Here is a 23,377-nt window from a genome sequence, read left to right on the forward strand (position 1 = left end):
CCATATTATTGAACGTTTTTATTAAGAAAAACTTAAAATTTATAATTCATTTAATTAAATTCATTTTATATTATTTTAATATGTTATTATTAATAATAATTGTTGTTAACCATTGTCTACTAGCCACAAAAAGCAATTTTGAGCTTATTTTTTTTTAAATATTTTTGACCTTATATACTCTATTTCCATTTATTTGCTCATATTTTAATAAGTTTAGGATCTTCCACAAATAGCACTCCTGTCCCAAAGTAATGCTGCAATCACTTTTTAGCGACTTAAGTGACTTATATCCTTCACTTATACCACTCAAAAGTCTTACTGATATTAAAAATGCCTTAAAAAAAAAAAAAAGAGTGATCTGGCCAATTGAGCAGAGGAAATTGCAACAAGAATAACATAATACTTCTATAATGATATTTTAAAAGGCCAAAAAGGACTGGATTCATTACACTGTAGGAAAAATGTGGGGAAAACATCATAGTCTAATATAATAACCGGGAATTATATTAGACTACGATGGTTTTCCCACATCATCATTTTTTCCTTGTTCACATGACAGCCGTGAGGATCACGGATGGTGGGGATTGGTGTGCGGCAGAGGTTGGAGGGGCGGGACTAGTGCTATTCTGGAAATCGCTTTGCGTAGCGCATCTGTATGGACACAAACACAGCGCTGAAATTTGCGGGCTCTGCTCCTGTGTGTCAGGCAGATTCAGTAATTTATTCTCACACGGTGCAAGTTAATCTACACGGAGCTCGTCCAGCAGATTGAAGGTAAGATGAAACCGCAGTGGAAATGTTGTGGTTAGAGCACATTCACCGGCTGCAGACAAAAGAGCGGACATGGGTGGGATTTAAATGGGAGGGGATCAGCTGTATGAAGGGCTTCATTGTCGCTTTCACCCCCTCTTCTGAAAAACATGCATTGTTTTGGACCAACTGTACATTTCCTTCTTTAAATTCCTTATTTTTCCCCCCTATCATGTGTCTGGACGTGATTATATTAGCCTGAGCTTCAGCCTATATTGCTGCGCTGTCATGCAAAGAGACCCCCTCCCCCCCTTTGAACAATTGTGTCATGCTTTGTTTGTGATATCCTATTTGTTTCCTGTTCATGCCATACCATGAGATGCCATGAAATCAATGATAATATGACATTTGACATCAGCACATAAAGCAAAAATAGGCTACTGTGCAGAATCTGGGCCAGGATCAGTGGGCACAGGCTTACATACTGAGCTTAAAAACATGTTTTTCCTAATGACGCTCTCTGTGTGTGTGTCTCTGTATGCTAGTGTGTATGTTTTTATGACTTTGCAATCAGCTAGTCATCAGAGTAAAGGCTTAATGCAATGGTTGGAGATTTGTATGCTGCTTAGAATTTCACTATTCATTTCCACACATAACACATCCAAACAGTAGCCTCAGAGTAAGAGTTGGATTGGATGAATGAGAGAACATGGCACAGGTAGAGGAGCCTCAGACTGAGGGGGAAGGCAGCCCCCAGATGGTCTCCTTAAGGTCTGACGTGTCAGGGAGCCATGCGGATGATGGGGAAGTAGGACCCTCCATGAGGAGGAAGAGGAAGAAGAAGAAAGATCCACGTCCTGAGTCCTTCATTGTTTATCGGTCTGAAATGGAGAGGGCACCAGGAGAGGACCAAGGAGGAGACGAAGGAGCAGAGAGGAGCACTGAGGAGGGAACTAAATTCCTCTGCACACCCACAGGCGAAGGTGAAAAAGCTGTCTCACACTGTTAAACTCATGAACCCAACATGTCAGATGTTAGTACTGTAGGACAGGATTTGTGCATAAAATAGACTTCAGTGTTACAGCAACCATTATTCCAAAAAAGCTGGGATGCTGTATAAAGTATAGATAAGAACAAAATACAGGGATTTGCAAATCTCATAAACCCATATTTTATTCACAATACAACACAGAAAACATACCCAGAAAAAATAAAGTGATTTTGAATTTGATGGCAGCAGCACATCTGAAAAAAGTTGGGACAGGGCCATGTTTACCACTGTGTACTGTAGCATCTTCTTTTCTTTCAACAACAATCCTTGCAGGCTTGTACTACGAAGCCATGCTGTAATGGATGCAACTCTTTAGTGTTGTCTCACTGAGATATGTGATGCCTTTGCTAAAATGTTGCTGTAAAACCTGTGTCTATCTTTCAGCATTGCTGGAGCCTTTCCAGATGTGCCAACTGCCAATTCCACAAGCATTAATAGAACCCCATCAGAGATGCTTTTGAACTGCACGCTGATTTTGAGACAGATGATCTCTCTCCTCTGTAGTCCGGAGCATTCAGTGCCCATGTTTTCCAAAAAGAATTTGAATTTTCAGTTTATTGCTCCAGATTCAAAATGTGGGTTAATGACATTTGCAAATGATTGTGTTCTGTTATTATGTTTTTACACACTGCACAGGCTTTTTTACAGTTACGTTTGGGCTTGCCTGTGTGTCGCTTGCTTAACTTCCATGTCATATCCTGTATGAACAGGCTGGAGTCTTCCTCCAGACAGCCGCTACGTGACCCTGACTGGCACTATTACGCGTGGAAAGAAGAAGGGTCAGGTGGTGGACATACACGTCACTTTGACAGAGAAGGAAATCAGGGAACTCGCCAAGTCGAGGGAGCGTCTTGATGCAGCATGCGAAGCGAGCGAAGGCTCCAAGCGCACCTGTAGCTTAGGTGCGTGTCAGGGACCCCATGTGGTCCTGTGGAGCATCTCGTGCGCACCTGTGGTTTTCATCCTCTCGTTCATCACTTCCTTCTACTACGGCACCCTCACCTGGTACAATGTCTTCCTGGTGTACAATGAGGAGCGGACGTTCTGGCACAAGATAACAATATGCCCCTTTCTTATCATCTTCTACCCCATGCTCATCATGCCTTTGGCGCTGTCACTGGCTCTGTACTCTGCTGTGGTGCAGGTGTCCTGGGCCTTCAGTGAGTGGTGGCAGGCGGTGCGCGACCTGGAGAAAGGCTTCTGTGGCTGGGCCTGTGGGAAATTGGGGCTTGAAGACTGTTCGCCATACAGCATAGTGGAGTTGCTTGACTCTGACACTGTTTCTGGCACTCTACAGAGCAAGGCGCCCAGTGAACTTGCCCAAACGTCATCAGTGTGAAGTAGTGGGCACTGGGCTCAAGGAGCATATTGCTAATGTGGTCAAAGTTGGGAATTATTTGAATAATTTGAGTGTCAAAATGAGCACCACTACTATCTATGTTTTTGCTAATGAAGGGTTTGAGACTTTCCTGAAAGCCACAGGAGTAAGAAAATTATCTTTTGATTAGAATTTCTTTTCTAAAACTATTTCAAAATGTCTCTTTTGTTAATAATCACACAGTAAGCACTGCCTGAACTCTCCTTTGGTGCTGAACTGCTATCACCTAGCATTATTGGAGTTGAAGCACTGAAGTAATTATTATGGGACTTTTCTTTTTGATTACAGGTTTATTACAGCCTTCACAGACCACTAAATAGCCACCAATAATTATGGAACAGCACTCCCACTCAAAGACCTTTTCAAACATATGAACCTTGGTTTTCACAGCTAAGGCGTGGACACTGATATGCACACACTCCTGAGAGTTTACATCAACTTTCACTTCATCTGTAAATATCTGCATTAAGTATATATGATCACTGTGCTGTTCAATGCCATCAAAAATACCTTCAAAGGCAACACTGTTGTCTTTGTGAAGTAATCATAATCACTTTGAAGGTGGATTTAGAGTGAGGCTGGCATAAAAAAATGGGCAAAGGGGGTGACCGTCCCCTGGCAGTGGTGTGGGTTTACTTTGTGTCAGTTGCTGATTTTAGTGGAAATATACACCAAAGAGCACCAGAGTGAAAATCTGTCCTTTTAAGGGGCAGCGTGACCATAAAAAACAGATTCATTGTCATAAAATTTGACTTTTCCTCCTCTGCCTATAGCATGCAACCCCACAGCCATCAGTCACTACAGAATGCATGAATCTTTTGTTTTGAGCAACATATACACCGTATGGGCAAAAGTATTGGGTTATACCACTTGAGTCTTTGAATTCCAGCACCTAGCAATGCAATCTGCCTTCACAAATAATTGTGAATGAGTTGTTGTAAAGAGCTTGCTGAATTTGAGGTGTGGTGATATAATAGGAAGCCATCATTGCAAGAGGACAATTTGTGAAATTTCGGCCCGCCTAGATATTCCACAATCAACTGTAAGTATCACTGCAAAATGAAAGCTTTTAGGAACCACTGCCACAGCCAGGTCACATAAGGTCACATATGGGTCACCAAGTGCTGAGGCGCATATTGCAGAGGTCCAAACCTCCCCTGGCTTCAATACAGAAGCACAAAAACTGTGTTTCTGGAGCTTTGTGGCATGGGTTTTCATGGCTGAGCGGCTACTGTAGGTGTAGGTGGTCCGGTACTTCGTCCTTTAATAGTGTATGTTGTTTAGTGTTTAAAAGACATGCATTTATTTTCTTTAAAAGCCTGGACTTTAGATGAGCCATTTTCCGTACATTTGTTTGGGATTTTTTTTGTTGTAGGTTAATACACATTTGGATGAAGGAAAATGTTGGCTAAGTGATGTTTTTGTTGGTGACAACAATTCCAGTAAAAGACAACTAAAAGTTTTATTTTTTTGTGTATAACTGAACAATAATTATCTCATAGCACTGAAGACTTCCAAGGAGTCTCTTTAGCTTAATCCACTGCTGATTATTTATTTGCAAGGGATTTTTAAAAATTAAAAGTCATGATATGATCCTTACATCATACTCTGGGGTAAGAAGAATTCTGGCCTGTGAGTTTTTGTTGATTTCTGGACTCTGTACATAGTCAAGGTATCTAAACAATGCATGGAGATTGAAAGGTAAGGAGACCAATACCTCTTTTCTTATCGAGGGTTAATTAAGCAGTTACAAAGCCATAGTGAGAACAAGCTGGCAGATTGTTCTTTTTTTGTTCATGTTTTCATACGTTGAACAGCATTAAAACAAGTGTTTGTGTTGTCTTCACAGTTTTAAATCGCACACACACAAAAAAGCTGAAGTTGAAGAATTCCTGTTACATTTCCATGCTCACATATTTTACATATTACTTCAATTTGCTTTCTATATTTAAGCCTAGAAAATGTTCTAGCTAGGTGTTTTTATACTTCAGCACTTTGAGATGTATGTACTGTAAACAGCTATCAAAAAAAAAACTGATTGAAATTCAAGCAAGACTGGATTAAAACATCCAGATGGTCTAAATGTTTGTTGACTCAAATGTTTATGGATATGACTGGCTGGGTTAAGTGATGCAGTTTTACATGTTGTGAATCTATATGATGCAAACATTTACACAAGTGAAATAAAGTGTTGTGTTATTACATCTCAACTACAGACTAATATTTCTGTATCGTTAAAACCAGCGAGTCACTCTAATCAGCAGACAAAGACAAGAGTCAGCATGTAAACCCTGCATGGTGCACAGCAATGCAGATGGCTCTCTGGGGGCGAGGGGTGCTTTAAATTGAGATTATTGGCACCCCAGTGTTATCCTGCAATACTCACTGAACAAAATCTAAAATCCTTATGCAGCAACCATTCCAAATACAATAAGTTCATGAGAAATACAGTCAGATTAACATTTGCTAATTTGTTCTGCTGTGGCCACTTTTTAAATGTCTGATTTGTTACATTTATGGCCTAAATTTATTTAGGCTCTAGTTGGGGTGTTAAAATACACAAGCTCTGTGTTAATGCATATATTTAAAAGACACATCTCCATGTTTAGCGATTTAAGTCTAAAGGCACAAACCTGTGAGTCATGGCTGAACATAGCTCCTGGATGATCGAAGATAATAAAATTATGTATTTAATAACCTTTCTGAGCATACAGGGCTGGTTTGAGGGAACATTAAAAGGAGGGTTTGATTTCAATATCTTGATGTAGGGAAGTCAGGCTTATTATTTCACAAAAACTATTATAATTGCAAATGAAAAATCTAAGTAACGTTAGTAAATAAAACACACAAAACAATCAATTTAGGGATGACAAGGTTAAAATTTGCGCAGATTTTGTATTTTTTATAATTATTATTATTTTATTTTAATACTTATGTTGTTATATTATTTTGTATTTTCAGTGATTAGTTAGAATTATTCTTTGTATGAATTAAGTATTTCTGAAATCTTGACCACAGCTCGGAAATGTTTGCATATTGTAGGCGCGCGGTTAGCCGGAGGGCGTTTGACCTACATTTCATTTTAGCTTTTATCGGACCGCCTCTTCAGTCTTACTACCACAAAAGTGGTCTTGACATAACATTGTAATTTAAGGTGAACAACAGTCAATAATAAATTCATGAGATCTACGGAAGAAGTCTCATCGTAAATAGAAACTTAGTTTCGGTTCCTAGTTCATTGTTTCTTTCCGGATCCATAACAAAGTGACACAGTCTTTGCTTTGGTGGAGGGAAAAGAAGAAAAAATGGCAGGCTCAAAAGTAAGTTGTTTTATCTTTAATTGTTAAAGAGATAAGTCACGGACATATACATGCTTGTTAGATACTATTCACGATATTAAATGTGCAGCTTTTATTCGTTAGGAACATTTTTTTATGTTTCTTTGAACTTTTGAGACGTTTAGCGTCAGCGGCGTGTTGAGACATATCCAGCCTGAAATGGTCACGCTCCTCATTCTGTGCATACAAGGCTCGCATACTCGTTTTTATCTTATCTGCATGAGAAAGCACGACCTTAAAGCAGCATTTGAGAAGTAATTTTGTGTTTTTGGCACCTCTAAGTGTCGTAAATTAAATAAGTATGTCCTCTGCAGACAGCTGTGGTGCTGTGCATGGATGTGGGGCTTACCATGTCCAACTCTGCACCCGGGGAAGAGTCTTCCTTTGAACTTGCCAAAAAAGTCATCCAGAAGTTTGTCCAGCGCCAGGTACAACTGCACCTTTATAAAACAAAGCACCCTAATGAGGCTGATTTTAGCACCCTCCCAACATGCTTTCCCCCTCCTCTCTCAGGTTTTTTCAGAGACGAAGATTGAGCTGGCTTTGGTCCTGTTTGGCACAGACTCCACAGACAACCCTCTGAGCCAGGATGGCCAGTACCAGAACATCAGAGTACATCGACACCTTATGATCCCTGATTGTGAACTACTGATAGAGATTGAAAATCAGGTCCAACCAGAGAGTCAGCAGGGTGACTGTATCCTTTCTCCCGAACACGTTTCATTAATACCATGTAGAAACCTAACTCTGCAGGCAGAGTACTGTACTAAAAGTCTTGAATTGCCCATCATTTCATTATATTTGCCTTTAAAAAAAAACTCTCAGATTTAGCCATTCTTATATTTTGCTTGTTCTTATGGTATTGAAGCTTGCACACAAGAATTTCACTCGCATGTACTGTACCAGTGTACCTCCACATGTGATGTGACAATAAAAGTGATTTGATTTGATTTAAAATAAGTGCCGAGATTTATCGAAAATTTGAAGCTTGAAAGTCAATATTTGGTATGACCACCTTTATGCTTTATCACAGCTTTAACTCTTATAGGCAGCTTTCTTGTAATTTCTTTCAGGAATTGTTCTCCAGGCTTCTTGAAGGACTATCAAAGTGCTTCTTAGAATGTGGGCCTTTATCCATGTTTGAATGTTTCACAGGTCAGTGTTAAGTAGCCATACAAACAATCCCCCCCAAATAAGATTCTTCTTAACATGTCCAAATAAAATCTGTGACAGACCTTCAGAAATCCTGGAGAACTATAACCCAAGCCCACTCTTAAAAAATACAATAAAGTCTGGCTGCCTGGAATGAAAATATAAAGAAATGAAGGAGTATTGCACAGTACTGTACATGATTTTACAGTTATCCAGTCCTCCTCCTTTTTTTTTTTTATTCCATTGGAGCATGGATAACTTTGATTAGAACTTGGATCCCGTCTTTATTTTTCTTTTGGTGTTTTTTATGAACACTAATATATATGGCACTAGTGAGATGAAGACTGACCTTTTATTGAAGTCTGTGGGATAAGATTTTTGTGCAAATTGATAAAGTGCTTACATTTTCTCTGAGCCTCCTTAACTGCTCTGTAACAGGGCTGGATGCCCTTGTAGTTTGCATGGATCTTCTTCATACTGAAACAAAGTAAGAAACTCTCTTGTATTTCATAAATAATTCATGCACTTCACTGAAAAATAAAACCTGACCTGTCCACTTGTCTAAGTTTTCACTGTATTCAGTACACTTTTAATGGTACCTTTCTAAGGGGGAAAAAGTATGATTGTCTCAACATTGCCCTGCTGACTGACCTCAACACCCAGACCAACGAAGAAAGCCTGGAGGTTATCATCAAGAACCTCACTCAGTCTGGCATCACCGTGCAGTTCTTGTAAGGTTCAAACATAAACATTCACAATGTTTTATTACTTTATATGATACTTAAGATGATGAAAATATTAATATTTCTATGTGATAATCAATATTTTGATGATAACTGGTAAAAATGCAGAGTGCAGGAGAGGCTTATCAAACTGAATTGTAAAGCTGATTGAAGCAGATTTCATGATATTTGGTTACTTTTATCAATCTTTTAGTTTTTTTTCTTGATGTAACTGTAATCTTTGGATGTCCAGTTTGCCTTTCCCTGTGGAAGAGGATAAGGAGGGTCAAGGGGATTCAGAGAGAAGAGATCCCGGTCACCCGGGGACAGGCAAAGGTCTGTCCAGGGAGCAGAAGAAAAACAAGGAATTGGTGAAAGAGATGATGCTGAGCCTGGATGTGGAGGACGGCCTGGATGAAATTCACACCTTCAGGTTAGTGGACTTCCTGTTACACTTTTGTTCTCTGGAATGGATTAATGTTCTTTGTAAATTAGGATGAACTTGATTTTTGGTGTCTTAGATTACTTGTTTTTGCCAGGTGAGTGTGCACACAGAGTAATGAGGAGCTTGCCAATCAGACTGTAAGGGAGGGGAAAGTAGAAAAAATTGCATCTATAAGATGGAGAGAAAATGTTATCATACTGTATCAATCAAGAGGATCTCTGTGAAGGGGGTGCAGGAAGTAACCAAAGTCTTGTGAATGCTTTTTTTAAAAGCAGTTATCAAGATTTCTGGAAAAAAAACCCCAAAAATTAACATTTTTCTAAAAATAAAGTGGAAAAACAACATTACCTTCAACATTTAGTATCTCCACCTGCGAAATGCGCTTTCAGTTTCAGTGCGAGAAATATCAAATTAAACGTTTCTGTTCTTGCCGTATGTGATCATTTACAAACATTCAGCCAGTTCTTGCCCAATACTTAAAAAATTGCCCTCTCATTCCCATTTTCCTGCAATGTATCATGTAGTGGAAGTCTTTAAAAAAAAAATACATTCTAGAGATGACGCCCTTAATTGAATCATTTTTGGTACCAAGCATCGCGAAATACTTTCAGTATTGAGTCACCAATGTCTGCTCTGTTTCTAATGTTGGGAAAAGGAACATTCCTTCCTTAGATTTTCAGAGTGTTGTTTATCTTTGAGAACCAGGATAGAATCTGTGATCTATTTCACTGGACTTGAACTCAGGCAAACAGTGGAAGTGTTTTTAATTTATGATCAAGTTTATCTCCTTCCATGTGTTTTAATCTTGTAGGAATGCGATCGAAGAGCTGTGCATGTTCAAGCGGGTGGAGAGGCGACCCGTGGCCTGGCCCTGTCAGCTGACCATAGGCAGCTCTCTCTCCATCCGAATCGTTGGCTACAAAGCAGTAAGTTGACTGTGTATTTTAAACTTTTTTTTTTTTAAAGTATGTCTAGGGCTGTCTCCAAGTTACACATCAGATAGGTTGATGTAAGCCAGCTTTTAGTTGTAGATCCTAATGTGGGGTCTTTTTGAGCACTCTGGTGTTAGCCATGCTTTTACCATCAGGACGTTGGAACTGTGGAATGCCAGGACTGCCATAATGAATTAATTAAATAAACCATAACCATAAACCAATAATTAATTAAAATTGTAAGTAATTAATTAAAATGGGAAATAATTAATTAAATAAATATTTTTGACACATTTAATTAATTCATTAATTATTTCATATTTTAATTAATTATTGCCACATTTAAATAATTATTTAATGGTGTATTTAATTAATTCATTTAGGCACTATTGACTCCTTCAGTTCTCACCATTAAATAATTTATCTGTCAACCTCACCCATCAAACCCTGGGGGCGGAATTAACGCTGATTGAGTCAAAAGCATTGCTTTGGCTTTCGGAGATGTCTGCCCAGCCCAGTCTCAAGGCAGAGCGTGGGACCCGCTCGCCTTGCAAGCAATCGAGCTGTTATTACTGCCGACAAAGCGCAGCTGCCATAACCCCCGCTGTACACTGACTTCATTTACTGAGGTTATATTTATCTGTTTTTTATTTCCTGATGTTCGTATGTGTCATACTTGTTTCAGTCGCCAGTTCTGAATTATAACTAACATTAAAAACATGTTTAAGGAGGAGAGAGAGCAAATAAATCCGATTAACATCTGATCTTTGGGTTTTTGTTTAATAATCAGCGTGACCTGTGTATAAACGCATAAACTTTATTAAAAGAAATAATGTTGGTGTTTCCGTCATGTAGTAACTGCCCTGTACACCACGGAGCGAGGTCAGCACATCCACAATATCTTCAGCTCTCTGAGTTAACCAGAGTTTAAGCATCAAACTAATCTAACGGTCATCTAGGAATAATTCACGGGTCATATCAATATGATTTTACAATATGATTATTGCCAACTATTCCAGAGACGTGAAAATCTACAGTATAAAGAACACAAAAATATAGCAGTTTAATGCAACACTGTAACAGAGATGAACGCGTCCGTTTGTCGCAGATCAAACTGGAATGAATGTGATTGGTCGAACAGGTGATCTGTGGTATCTGCATTTTCATCAGCGTAAGAGACTCAGCTGCAGATTAGAATAACATTTGTACATTTAATAAATCACCAAATTAATACACGCAAGAAATGATCAAACTTGTTCCGACAGTTTGAGTTTGTATTCCCTCAGCTGCAGACTCGCTGCTGTTTAAATGTTTGAGAGGAAGATTAGATATAAAACAAACGTCAAACATAGACTCAGTCTGCGTTCACATTTGATATGAGGCCAGCATGTATAGTGGCTGTGTCCTGTTTTAAGATCATACATGTAAAATTTTTGTCTGCCCTGCGTCGATCCAGCCGCTCAGATTCCGTGGTTACCATGGTTACTGCATAAGCAGCAGTAATTTAAACAGCTGGCACAGCAGAAACCTACCGGTGACATGAGTGTTTATGTTTTTCATTTCAAAAGAACTGTCTGAATGGTTAACTGAAGTTAGCGTGGATAAATTATAGTTAAGGAGTATCACAGATAACGCCCACGTGAGCTGTGTGACTGTCCACCACTACACTAAAATAAATCGGCTATTACTGAAATACACGTGCTATATTATAAACTATGATATAAATGTTATACATGTTTAGTTTTAAAGGACACCTTCCTGCCTTTACTGTCATTCATGAGCAGTAGCCTATTAGTTTTCTTCTAACATCCAGAAGTCTGCATGATGTGTTTCATAGTTTCTAACAAGCCTTTGACAGTTAAACATAACATGCCCGACCCCCCCCCCCCCCCCCCCCCCCCCCCCCCCCACCAAACAACACACAATCACCCCCCCCCACAACCCCCATTCCCAGCTACCTGTGCTTAGAAAAACAACAACAATCAAACACAGATGATGTTAGCCTCATTTAATTTTAGTTAAGTAAACTCAGAAAATTCTAACAGATACCTGGTGCTTAGAATACAGTTGAATAACTATTAAAAAACAGATGATGTAATATTTATGTACAGGTTGGAGAAGGTTGTACGGGGTTTGAAAAATCACTGACTGTTTTTAAATCACTGCTTAAAACTTATTTTGTTAATTCCCTTTTGCTGTGTTATGCTTATTACACTGCTTTGAGAAGATGCAGTGTAGTCATGTAATTTTCTGGTAATGAGTAACTTCTGATTTCTATCTCACCAGTAACGGTCATGTAAATGTTCTCCATGTGAGGTGTTTTGTGACCTAGAAATGTTGCTTGTCGCGTCCTCCAGGTGACCGATGAGAAGCTGAAGAAAATGTGGATTACAGTTGATGCTCAATCTCACCAGAAAGATGATGTGAAGAGAGAAACGGTTTACTGCCTGGACGATGACAATGAGACAGAGGTGCAAAAGGACGACATCATCCAAGGTATGGAGGACCATTTCAAACAGAGTTTAGTTTTGCGTTTTCCCACTACCGTATTTTCCGCACTATAAGGCGCACTTAAAATCCTTTAAATTTCTCAAAAATTGACAGTGCACCTTATAATCTGGTGTGCATTATGTATGAATTCTGGTTGTGCTTACTGACAGACGGACTCTGAGCTCAGGTGATCATTTAAGTTCACTTTTTTCTGCTCCCAGGTTTTCGTTATGGAAGTGACATTGTTCCCTTCTCCAAGGTCGATCAAGAACAGATGAAGTACAAGCACGATGGGAAGTGCTTCGCTGTGCTGGGATTCACCAAACAGAGCACGGTAGTTTACTTTTCTGTGAAGACACAGATCAATTTGGGGTTGCAACAGGAGGGGCATCCAGGGAAAAAATGCAAACATGCAGTGCTTTGGCAACCCCGAGTGAGTAAAACTGAAAGTAGCTTTATTGTCTAAGGCTGAGGCTGTTTTTGTTTCTGTTCTTTCAGATACGTCGTAATCAGTTTATGGGTTCTCAAATCATCAAAATCTTTGCTGCGAGGGATGATGAGGTAAGAATGGAGATAAATGCTACACGGCTGTTGAATACATGTTGATACTGACATGTATTGTCAACTTTGTGCTGCGTGAGCAGCATGCAGGAGTGGCTCTGTCGGCTCTTATCCACGCGCTGAATGAACTCCAGATGGTGGCTATTGTACGTTACGCTTTTAACCGCATCAGCAACCCTCAGGTGGGCGCAGCGTTCCCCTGTATCAAGCAGGACTCTGAGGTGAAGAGCACGCTTTTCTTTATGTATATATTCACTACATTTGTGGCTATTAGCACAGGGCTAACGATGCTTCTCTCACCCTTTGTAGTGCCTGATGTACATCCAGCTGCCGTTCATGGAAGACCTCAGACAGTTCACGTTTCCTTCTCTTGAAAACAAAAAGTTTACTCCATCAGGTACTGTTTCTCTATTTTAGGGGATAGGGCTGGGCCATATCATACCGTTCACGGTAATATCGGTATAATGTTGGGCAATGATAAGAAAATGAAATATCGCAATAGAATATGGGTAAAACGCGCATGCGCAGTGCCTTTGTTTTCATATGCACATGGAGGAAAAAGCGTGCTAGCGACGGAGAATGAGAAGAGCGAAAGTGGATCGTTGAATGAAACAGATGAACCAGAATTGGTTTGTAAAAATGCTGCAACGTCAGTGGTGTGGAACTGGTTTAGCTTTCGTCTGTCAGATACACAACAAAGCACTATTTTTGGTAGAGCATGCTAGCGGGCCGTCGTTATCACCGTGTTTTTCTGGAAAATACGGCACACTTAAAATCAATCCTTTGATTTTTCTGAAAATCGACAGTGCCCCTTATAATCCCGTGTGCCTTATGTATGAATTCTGGTTGTGTTTACTGACCTCGAAACAATTTTATGTGGTACACGGCGCTCGAAAATCTGACAAACGTTTTAGTACGACTTTGCTAAGCTATGAAGCCGCACCGCTTGATGGGTTGTCGGAGCATTACGGCTATCGTAGGCAGGAGCCTCGCGGAGTGATACGTACTGTGCTTCAACATTATATTACTGTATTGTGTGTGTAATACCTCTTTTTAAGTTTTGTGGATATTATACATGGTTATGATGAGCATAAGTTGGCCAGTTTCCACTGGAAATGCCTTTTGGTTAAACTGACAGAAAGGAATTTGCATTTGCACTGTTAAATTTTTATATAACTTTAATGCTCATAAAAAACAGCTGCTTGTTTTAGTGAAAATACATTGATGGGTTTTTTTGCACTAATAAAGTTGTGGAGTTGTAAAGTATTTTGTCCAGTGTCAATTATATCGTCAGTTATATCGTTATCGCAAATTTTCAAATGTACATCGTGATAAATATTTTTGGTCATATCGCCCTGATCTATTAGGGGATTTGATTTGTCACTTTGCAGATTCTCCGCAGTCTTCATATAATAAAAACATTAATTTCTGTGCCACGTACGCGTCACATCTGTAATTTATGATTGCTGCTGCTATTACTTAAAGATTGTCTTCTGTATTCCTGGATGATTAATTGAATTTTTATTTCAGTTACAGTTTTAACGCTCATATGATTATGCAAATAAGGAAATGTAGATAAATCAGTTGCTTAATTATTTGGTATTTTGGTCATTTTTGTTTTGTCTTATGCTATAATTCAAGCGCAGTCCTTTTCTTTACAGTGGTATGCCACCATCTGGCCTTAAAAACCTAAACTCATCAAATGTGTAGTTCAGCTCAAACCATTATGAAGATAAGGGACTTTTTTTGTTTCAGGAAGATCTGTAAAAGTCAAAACAAGCTCTGTAGATGGAGTCTGCAGCTGTGTGGGTCTCCATATGCCGCGTTTGCACCCACAGATTACATTTAAAGGTCGAGTGAATCTGCTGTTTAATTATACTTTTTTGACTGTGAGTTTTGCCAAGACCGTCTTACTCTGCAAGTACATTTGAAGTTTTGCAAATTACTCTGCTTTAAATATTATGTATCGGTAAAAACAGAAATGATGAACTTTTGTCTATTCTGAAAGCAAGATGTCTCTAATATCACTGAAAAACAGCCTCAGTGTGCAGGCCTAATGTTTCTGCAGAAGAGATAAAGTGTTCTTTCAGTTCAAGCCAATGTTTTAGTGCATAAGCATAAATCACTGTACACAAACATCTGAAAAAAGTCATGATTTAAATGGTTTATATTGGCACAGATTCAGAATTGCTGGTCTAATAACTGTGGCTCCACAGTTCTATGATATTGACTTCATTCCACTTGCACTGTATAGTGTAAATGAGATTAAGATGTAACCTTGAATGAGCCGTCATTGTCGTGTGATTGCTGTAGATGCTCAGCTGTCTGCTGTGGACTCTCTGATTGATTCCATGATGTTGGTAGAAGAAGATGAGAACGGAGAACAAAGAGACTTGTTCAAACCCCATCGCATTCCCAACCCTGCCTTCCAGAGGCACTTCCAGGTACTGCAGTCCAGATTGCAATAAAGAGATTTAGTGTGGTCTCCTTTTACTTCTGAGTAGAGGCAGATTGCAACTTTTTTTGAAGAAGATGTGGAGTGTTATTTCAGCTTAGACGAAAAAGCTTTCATCTGTCTGACTACAGCTCAACAAGCTAGTAATTGACTATTATTTAGCCAGAATTGCTTCCTGCTCAGTCTCTGTTTGGCTCACCTCTCCTACCATCATTTTAGTGTCTGCACCATCGGGCAGTAAGCCCCGGTACCCCTCTTCCTCCGATAGAGCCATGGCTGAAAGCTGCTCTTGATCGTCCTGAGGTTATTACAGAACGCTGCCAGGATCCACTTGATGTGCTGAAGAGGAAATTTCCTCTCACTGAAGTGGAGAAGAAAAAGAAGCTTAAAACTAGTGCTCAGATTTTTGGCAAAGAGTAAGTTTAGCTTCTGTGACGTGGTGCGTTGTGGACAATAATGCATATTGGAAAGGATTATATGATTTATGCTGTTTCATTTCACGGTAGTCTGTTGCAAGATTCATTTACATTTACTGGTTATAAAAATGTTAAAACAACAACAAAAAAAGCAGGATTGACTTTCAAGATATTAACAAGCTGCCATTTTTCATTTGAAGGTCAGAGGAGTCTGAGGCAAAGAAAGTAAAAGAAGACGAAGCAGAGGAGGAGTATAACTTGGCCGACATTGCTGAAGGCTCTGTTACCTCGGTGAGAATCAGGGGGAGGGCTGGACGACTTAATAATCCTAGGAGATGGGCCCGCTGTGGTTGTGCTGCAGCTAGCCTCCTCCCCTATGAATATTTTTTCAATCTACATACAAAGGAACTAAAAGAGGAGACAAATAACAGAAATTAAGTCACACCTGCTCCACTTTGTCCACCATATGTCCCTCCCGCTGGTGCACTTCGCCCCTTTCATGCTTGCTTTTATGCAAGCTCGGTCCTTCCTGTTTGTCTGTCCTATCAGGTACTTAAATGGCTCTTCTTCCATCCTTCCAAAAAACATGCTGTCTTTTGAGATGTGGCAGTATTTTCTGTTGGTGGATGGGCATTTTGATGATAAAGCTCACTGAACCATTATAGGGAGGAAAATTAGTTTAAGATAAAGTTGTCACATGAATATATTTCCAACACATTGTTCCAGCAGATTGTGTAAAGGCTACAGGGCCTCTTTTATCCAGGATCCAGTTGATCTCTATTATAAGAGAGGCTGAAAATTTCTTCTACAGCATGGATGAATTAAATCTTTGGATCTTCTTGATCACATGATAACAGCATCAAGATAGTGGCTTAACAGTTAAACTTAAGTATTTCTGAACATATAAAATGCACAAATGTTCGATTTTGCCCTCTCGTGGAGTGGTGAAGTATCCTGAAAACATCTGGATCCACATGGATGGATATGACAGAAGTTATTCAGATATTCTCGTCAACAAACAAGCAGCAGGACATCACGCAGTGTCCTTGATGGAGATAACTATTATCTGTTCTGGATAATCATCAATTTTTTAACTGACACGTTTTAAAACTTCCATTTCATTCCCTAACCAGGTGGGAAGTGTTGACCCAGCTCGAGACTTCCGCGCTTTGATCAAACAGAAAATTCTTCCGTTCGGAGAAGGTGAGCTCCAGAATTTATTTATTTATTTATTTATTTCCTGCCTGTACTATAAACCGTAATCACTCATGTACAGCCCCTGTAATTATGTTTATCTCTTTGTTTGGTTGCGGTGACCCTTATGTCCTTCCAGTCTGCCAGCAGCTGACTCACAGGATAGAGCAGTTGCTAAGCAACAAGAACACACAGTACTACATGAAAAGCATCACCTGTATCCAGGCTTTCAGAGAGCAATCCGTTAAGGTAAATAAACATTCACATTGCTCTTCCTTTGGAGGAGCGAATGATGATGCGGTGTTTGCTGTTGGTTTGGCGTTTTTAGGATTATGAGCCTTAATAAGATTATGACTCTGTTTCTTTTCTTGAACACACAATTATTTGCTTATGTGTCTGTATGTAGATTAGAGTTTTTTCAAGACTGTTAAATGGAATTTAAATGTTTTATCTTTCGTACTCAGCTGGGAAATGCTGAACACTACAATAGCTACCTTCAGTCCCTGAAAGGAAGCATCCCAAACAGAGGACTAGAGGTGTTCTGGGAACTGCTCGTTCAAGGTATGATACGCCTTTTTACTTAGAGCTGTGGTGTTTCTCCCAACTTCGCAATATCTAACCAAGTCAAGAACACTCAGAAGGAAGTAGGTCCAATCAAGAGATGCCTTCATGAATGGAAAAACGGAGGGTTTACAACTTGGTTTTGTCTTCTTATGCTCAAGAAGAGGATGGCCAAATTAGACTTTGTCAGGAAGCACCTAACAGTGCCTGCAGAGTTCTTTGGACAGATGAAAACAAGATTAATTTGTACCACAACGAGGGACAGGTCATACCACATCATCTGTCAAACATAGTGGAGGCAGTCTTATGCCGGTGGTCACTTGTTGATTGATGATGCGATTGCTGATAGAAACAGAGTGATCAGTTCATTATCTCTGCTCAGATCCTGTCAAATGCTGAAAACTGATTGAAGAGCAAATTGCAAAAAAAGCAAACTGCAAAAGCAACCCAAGTTTCCCAAGGGAAAGAAATGGGATAAGTCTACAATGGCCACATCAGTCACCATGTCAGTCACTCATTAAAGCAGATTTTCGTTATTAAATACAAAACTGAAACCAGACAGACCAACAAAAAAGCAGCAACTGAAGGTTGTTGAGGTGAAGGTGTAGCAGATCATCTCAAGGGAGGAAATATAACATTTAGTGATGTCCAAAGCTTCTAGACTTCAAGCTATTGGCTGTAAAGGATTTTCAGTATTGAAAACAATCCTTATATTTAAAATTATGTTAGTAAACCAGGTAGTTTTGATTTTTTGAGTTAGTTTTAGAACAGAGGGCCTGTATATTTAAATAATTGCAATTCCTAAACTGTTAATTCATAAAAAACTATGAAAATTGTTTAAAGAAACATTGCAAACCTAAAATATTCTGATGAAAATAGTGATTTTTTTTTTTTTCATTTTATTTCTTTGCGGGGAGAAAAAAAAGTTTTGCCTCAAATTCAGGCAGTTTGTATCTAACATTGAGTTTGATCAACAGATCGTTTAACGCTGATCAGCAAGGATGAGGTGGAAGGAAGCTCGGTCTCCAAAGCCGAAGCTAATCAGGTGACTTTAATTTGAATTTGGTACACGTATGAATTTGAGATGATCTTGAGTCTCTTTCTTTGACTGAAACTGTTTTTTTTTTTTTCTCAGTTTCTGGTTGCTGAGGAGAAGAAAGAGGAGGCAGCTCCTGCACCAGTTGAAGATACTGGAGATGTTGATGACTTGGTAAGCGTGCAGTTTTTATTTCTGACATTTCTTTATTTTTATTTAAATACGTGTTTATGTAACTGTTGTGACTCGAATGGTGTTAAACCCATTTCCTGTGTATCTACATGGGGCGTGTGTGATGTGTTGAGCTCTCAGATATAAACTCTTAGAGGTTGCATGCTTTTTTTTTTTTTCCTCTCTGTGCAGCTGGATATGATGTAAAGAGGAAAAAAAGATGGAAGAGGAGTGTTTGCGGTCGACTCCAGAGAAATTAAAAGAATGCACGCTCTCAGTCCAGCCAGACCAAACCAGTTCAGCCGTCCATTGTTCCTTCCTCCCACTTGGAGTCCTGCCATACTTTGTAACTCTGCACTTAATGGATCAACTGTGGTTTACACATGCTGTCTAAAAGTACTTCACTTTAGAAATTACAAAAAATATTCCGCATACTTCAGGCAAAGGCTTTCTGTGTTCTGTTTGAGATTTTAAAAATTACTGCAGTTCTTGTGAGTCTTAAGGTGGTACTTATGTAGTAATTATGGCTACAGTATGCACTGAAAAATAAAGAAACCCTTATAGACTTTACAGAAGACAGAAATGCAGTGCCCAACAAACTGACAGTTTATTATGAAAAATCATTAAAAGCCTTATGGTTGATTAAGAGCGCATGACTTGCATTATATTTTTGTGTATGAAAATACTGATTGATCTTCTGACAAGATGTAGCAAAGCACAATGCTGTGACATCATTTGCAAATTATACAGTGCATAGCAGACTAAACCAGTTTTGTGTTTAAAGCATAGACTGTATAAAAAAAAAAAAAAGAGAACGTTGCCACCATAATGCCAACCTTTGGTTTGTGGATCACCATTTTGAATCCTTGACTTTAGCACTTTGGAGCCAGAAGTGACCATATTTGGAAAAAAGGGTGAAACATGTGAGAAACTCTTGGAGAAAAAACCCTTTTTCTGAGGTGGGAATGCCAATTTAATTAGGGTCATGAGTATGCTGACAATGGTTCAAAATGGAAAAGGTTTTGTCCCACTTATCCATATACACTATATACCAAAGGTATTCACTCGTCTACCTTCACATGCATATGAACTTGAGTGACATCCCATTCTTAATGGTTTATTATTGTCAGCCTACCCTGGGCACCTGTAACAACTTCAACTCTTCTGGGAAGGTTTAGGAGTGTTTATGTGAAGTTTCGACCATTCTTCTAGAAGCACATTTGTGAGGTCAGGCACTGATGTTGGATGAGAAGGTTTGGCCCACAGCTCACGAGTTTTTCCACACCAAACTCGCTTATCCATGTCTTTATGAACCTTACTTTGTGCACTGCGAACAGGTGTTCCCTAAACTGTTTCTACAACATTGGGAGCATGAAATTGTCCAAAATATCTTGTTGTGTTTTGTGTTGAGGCATTAAAAGGGTAAGGGGCAAAGCCCCACTCCTGAAAAACAACCCTGACACTTTGTGTTGTGCTTGGAAACCTTCATGAAGCTCTCTGTAGACTGTTGTTGGGCTAATCTGAAGGCTACATGAAGTCTTTAGCAATTGACTCTACAGGAAGTTGGTGACCTCTGCATGCTATGACCCTCAGCAGCTGTTAATCCTGCTCTGTGACTTTATGTAGCCTACCACTTCATGGCTGGGTCCCTGTCATCACTTTGCTATAATACGACTAACAGTTGAATATGAAATATTTAGTAGCGAGAAAATTTCATAACTGGATTTATTGCACAGGTGACATCCTATCACGGTACCACACTGAAATTCACTGATGTCCTGAGAGCTTTCTTTCATAAAAGTTTGCAGAAACAGTCTGCATATGGAGGTGCTTGATATTATACACCTGTGGCCATGGAAGTGATTGAAACACCTGAATGCAATGATTTGGATGGGTGAGTGAATACTTTTGGTAATATAGTGTATATTAAAAAAAATCTAGTCCCACTTAAATCGAGTTACACAAGGCAAAGTGTAATTTATGGTCCTGTAAATGTGTCCGTCTGTGTACACGTTTCTTTTCCACCCACCCCAGACACACGCCGGTGCAGGCCTCCCAACATTCTGACTGCACGTGTCTAGAAGCAGATGATGCAAGCGTGTGCCGAATGTTGATTCATTGACAAGTGGGCCAGAATAGCGCAGGGACTGCTAGCGGAAGAATACAACATGAAAAGCACAGACATTGGACACTTTTCATTGTTTTTAAACACTCATTTTCACTTCAGCTCTTTGTATGTTATAAAGTTGCTCTTCTCCACGGCTGTCTGATGTACCAACAGCAGCACAAGCTAGAGTGACCCACAGACTGCTGTACCACATATTTTGCACACTGCCTCCATCTGGCAACAGGCAGACAGGCCATCCTTGGATTGCTACCGGACAGTGAACGCACCACCGTTGCGGGACCATAAATTCTGCTTGAGCTGCAGCTGCCAATGAATTACTTTAACCACTAACAGAACAAGGAAGCACCTAGAGACCCTCAGTTGTATGGCACATGGCTTCACTTTTCAAACACAGTGGGTGCCTGTGTTTGTCTTTTATATACTGTCTATGGGTTAAAGAAGAAATCTAGTTTATTTCAACCTTGTGTATTCCCCAATCAGTTTGGCCATTGCAGCTCTACAAGCTTCAAGAGGAAACAAGCGCGAGCTCCTGAGGTTATCCAGACAATGTAGTCTTTTAACTTTTGCTTTTGATTCTGACCTAAGCTTAGAATTTAGCTGCCTGGAGTGGACCTGTTGCTAATTGCATCTGCATCCAAAAATGAAAGTGTTGGGATGATTTTTTACAAATTGCTAAAACAAAATCCTGTCAACGTTTTGTTTTAATTTAAATTTTAGTACACATGTGAGGTGTTAAACAAAGTGGAGGATGAAGTTGGCTCTTGGCTCTGCATGGTCTCAAAGATGGAGAATATCCTCAGAGATATCTGAGATATCCTCAGAGGGTAAAATCAAGGACTGCACTATGACCCAGTATAAAGCTGCAGAGAGCACAGTCTTGTTTCACTGTAGGATGCTTTCCTCAATAGAGCCACAACAGCCACATTAATGTAAAATACTATCAGGTTGAAATAAATTTTAATTTTGCTTGAAAATGCTGGATTAACAGCTGTAGCACCAGTATTGGCTCACAGGAGCATTCTCTCTCTAACACACCCACCGGATGAAACGATCAAACATACTGGACCTTAAAAAATCTGAGAATTTTTCTGCTTTGAAGATGGCGTGCTGGTCCCCCATAGCCAGCTTTGTCAGGACTTCTTGATCAACATCACTTCCTGTGGCAATCACCGTGGAGACCACCTCGTGACGACGCATGGCACTGATCGCTTCGTCCAGGTTGTCGCTGTTAGTGACACCATCTGTAATGAAAACGAATGAAATCTCTGCATTGGGCCTCGTTTGCCGGGCGCTTCCTCTAACCAGGATGTTGTTGATGGCATGTATGATGCCGGGCGCCACGCTTGAAGAAGAATCTAGATACTGTAAAGATGTTAAACTGCTAACAATCTGGACAGGGTCATGTGTTAGAGAGAACGCCACCCGATTCTCTGACTCCTTGCCAAACTCCATCAGTGCCAGACGGGCTCGCTCTCGATCGGTCCTGGTCCTGGCCAGTACCAGCCTGTCTGCAACCTTCTGAACAAATTCACGAACAAGGAGGAAGTTTCTCTCCCCGAGACGCTCTGAACCATCCAATAGAAATACCAAATCCACAGGCCTCGCAACACAAGGTGCTGAGTCAAGTTCTGAAACGAAACAAAAAAGAGCAATCACTTCCTGAAGTGCGTTTCATCATAAACCAATCATATAACTATGAATAAAACCCACCACTTGTACAGGGGAGATCAGGGCACTTAATGACTGGATCTGGTGAGAAATCATAGGTTAGACAAACACACAAGGACTAGTACTGTCAGGCTGCTGAGATCATTGGTACAGGCTTACCAGGACAGAGGACAGTTTCCATCTTTTCTAAGAATTCATCAGCCACCAAATCGCTGTAGCGCCTCATCTCAGTAGCCCGATCCTTCTTGTTGCATGCGATTGACACCAGAGTCTCGCTGTCGTGTCTGGTGTCAAACATGTCCCCTATCCCGATGGCATTCACCACCACAGCGGGGTCGTTGCAGAGGTATGTGAGCTGATTGTCGTCGTCTCGGGGGTCAAAGCGGCCGTCTGTGACCACGACGACGGACACTTTGGATCGGGCTCTCTTGCTGTCCCTGATGAGGTTATCATAGGCGTACTTCAGAGCAGAGGGGGTGAAGGTGCCCCCAGCAATCCACCTCAGATTCTTCACTGCAGTTTTGAATGCAGTCATGGAGTTTATGTTTGGGTCATCGAGACGAATGCTCTCAAAGGTCCCGTTGTGACTGTATTGTACAACTCCAACTCTTGTGCCTAGGAGATACACACATCTTTAATCAGTCTAAAAGTCAAACTTTTACATTTATTATTTCTGTAAATCTTTTTGGAAAAGCATCACAGATAAATCTGTTAGGGGTTACTCGGTAACACCGATGCATTTACAGCAGCACGGCGGTTGCAGGCTTTACTCCAATCATAATTTATAATGTCAGCAAGTGACAAGTGGCTCTGTAGTTTTAACAAGTAAAACATCCCTGGATGAATCACAGTTGTAATATTATTCATTTTCTCTTGTTGGGTATTTAGCAACTTGCTCAAAAAACAACAACAAACTGTTGTTTTGGTGT

At 39.9% G+C, this 23,377-nt stretch overlaps 3 protein-coding genes across 5 annotated transcripts in view; 2 read left to right on the forward strand and 1 right to left on the reverse strand.

Annotated features, from left to right (window-relative positions):
- Positions 1–617: 617 nt before the first annotated feature.
- Positions 618–5,389, forward strand: tmem169b (transmembrane protein 169b). The gene is made up of 3 exons (XM_040027978.1): positions 618–774; positions 1,296–1,733; positions 2,512–5,389. The coding sequence occupies exons 2-3, from the start codon at positions 1,460–1,462 to the stop codon at positions 3,138–3,140; spliced, it is 903 nt and encodes a 300-aa protein (XP_039883912.1). The 5' UTR covers positions 618–774; positions 1,296–1,459; the 3' UTR covers positions 3,141–5,389.
- Positions 5,390–6,361: 972 nt separating this feature from the next.
- Positions 6,362–18,863, forward strand: xrcc5 (X-ray repair complementing defective repair in Chinese hamster cells 5). Its single transcript, XM_040027973.1, has 21 exons — positions 6,362–6,499; positions 6,832–6,945; positions 7,031–7,214; positions 8,108–8,156; positions 8,278–8,400; positions 8,645–8,824; positions 9,648–9,762; positions 12,126–12,264; positions 12,480–12,592; positions 12,757–12,819; positions 12,903–13,040; positions 13,129–13,216; positions 15,133–15,263; positions 15,494–15,690; positions 15,891–15,981; positions 16,824–16,893; positions 17,024–17,133; positions 17,349–17,445; positions 18,423–18,490; positions 18,581–18,655; positions 18,845–18,863. Exons 1-21 carry the CDS (start codon positions 6,485–6,487, stop codon positions 18,857–18,859), a joined length of 2,175 nt encoding a protein of 724 aa, XP_039883907.1. The 5' UTR covers positions 6,362–6,484; the 3' UTR covers positions 18,860–18,863.
- Positions 18,864–19,235: 372 nt separating this feature from the next.
- The window catches only part of LOC120731129 (collagen alpha-2(VI) chain-like), a 36,455-nt gene continuing 32,313 nt past the window's right edge, over positions 19,236–23,377 (reverse strand). For all 3 annotated transcript variants that reach the window (XM_040027971.1, XM_040027969.1, XM_040027970.1), the window contains 3 exons: positions 22,608–23,063; positions 22,491–22,529; positions 19,236–22,408 (listed from right to left, as the gene is read on the reverse strand). In XM_040027971.1, the coding sequence (XP_039883905.1) occupies positions 21,807–22,408; positions 22,491–22,529; positions 22,608–23,063 (1,097 nt within the window). In that variant the 3' untranslated portion in view covers positions 19,236–21,806. The remainder of the gene's footprint in view (positions 22,409–22,490; positions 22,530–22,607; positions 23,064–23,377) is intronic.

This window comes from Simochromis diagramma, unplaced genomic scaffold, assembly GCF_900408965.1.
Source record: "Simochromis diagramma unplaced genomic scaffold, fSimDia1.1 OVJJ01000343.1, whole genome shotgun sequence".
Lineage (NCBI taxonomy): Eukaryota > Metazoa > Chordata > Actinopteri > Cichliformes > Cichlidae > Simochromis > Simochromis diagramma.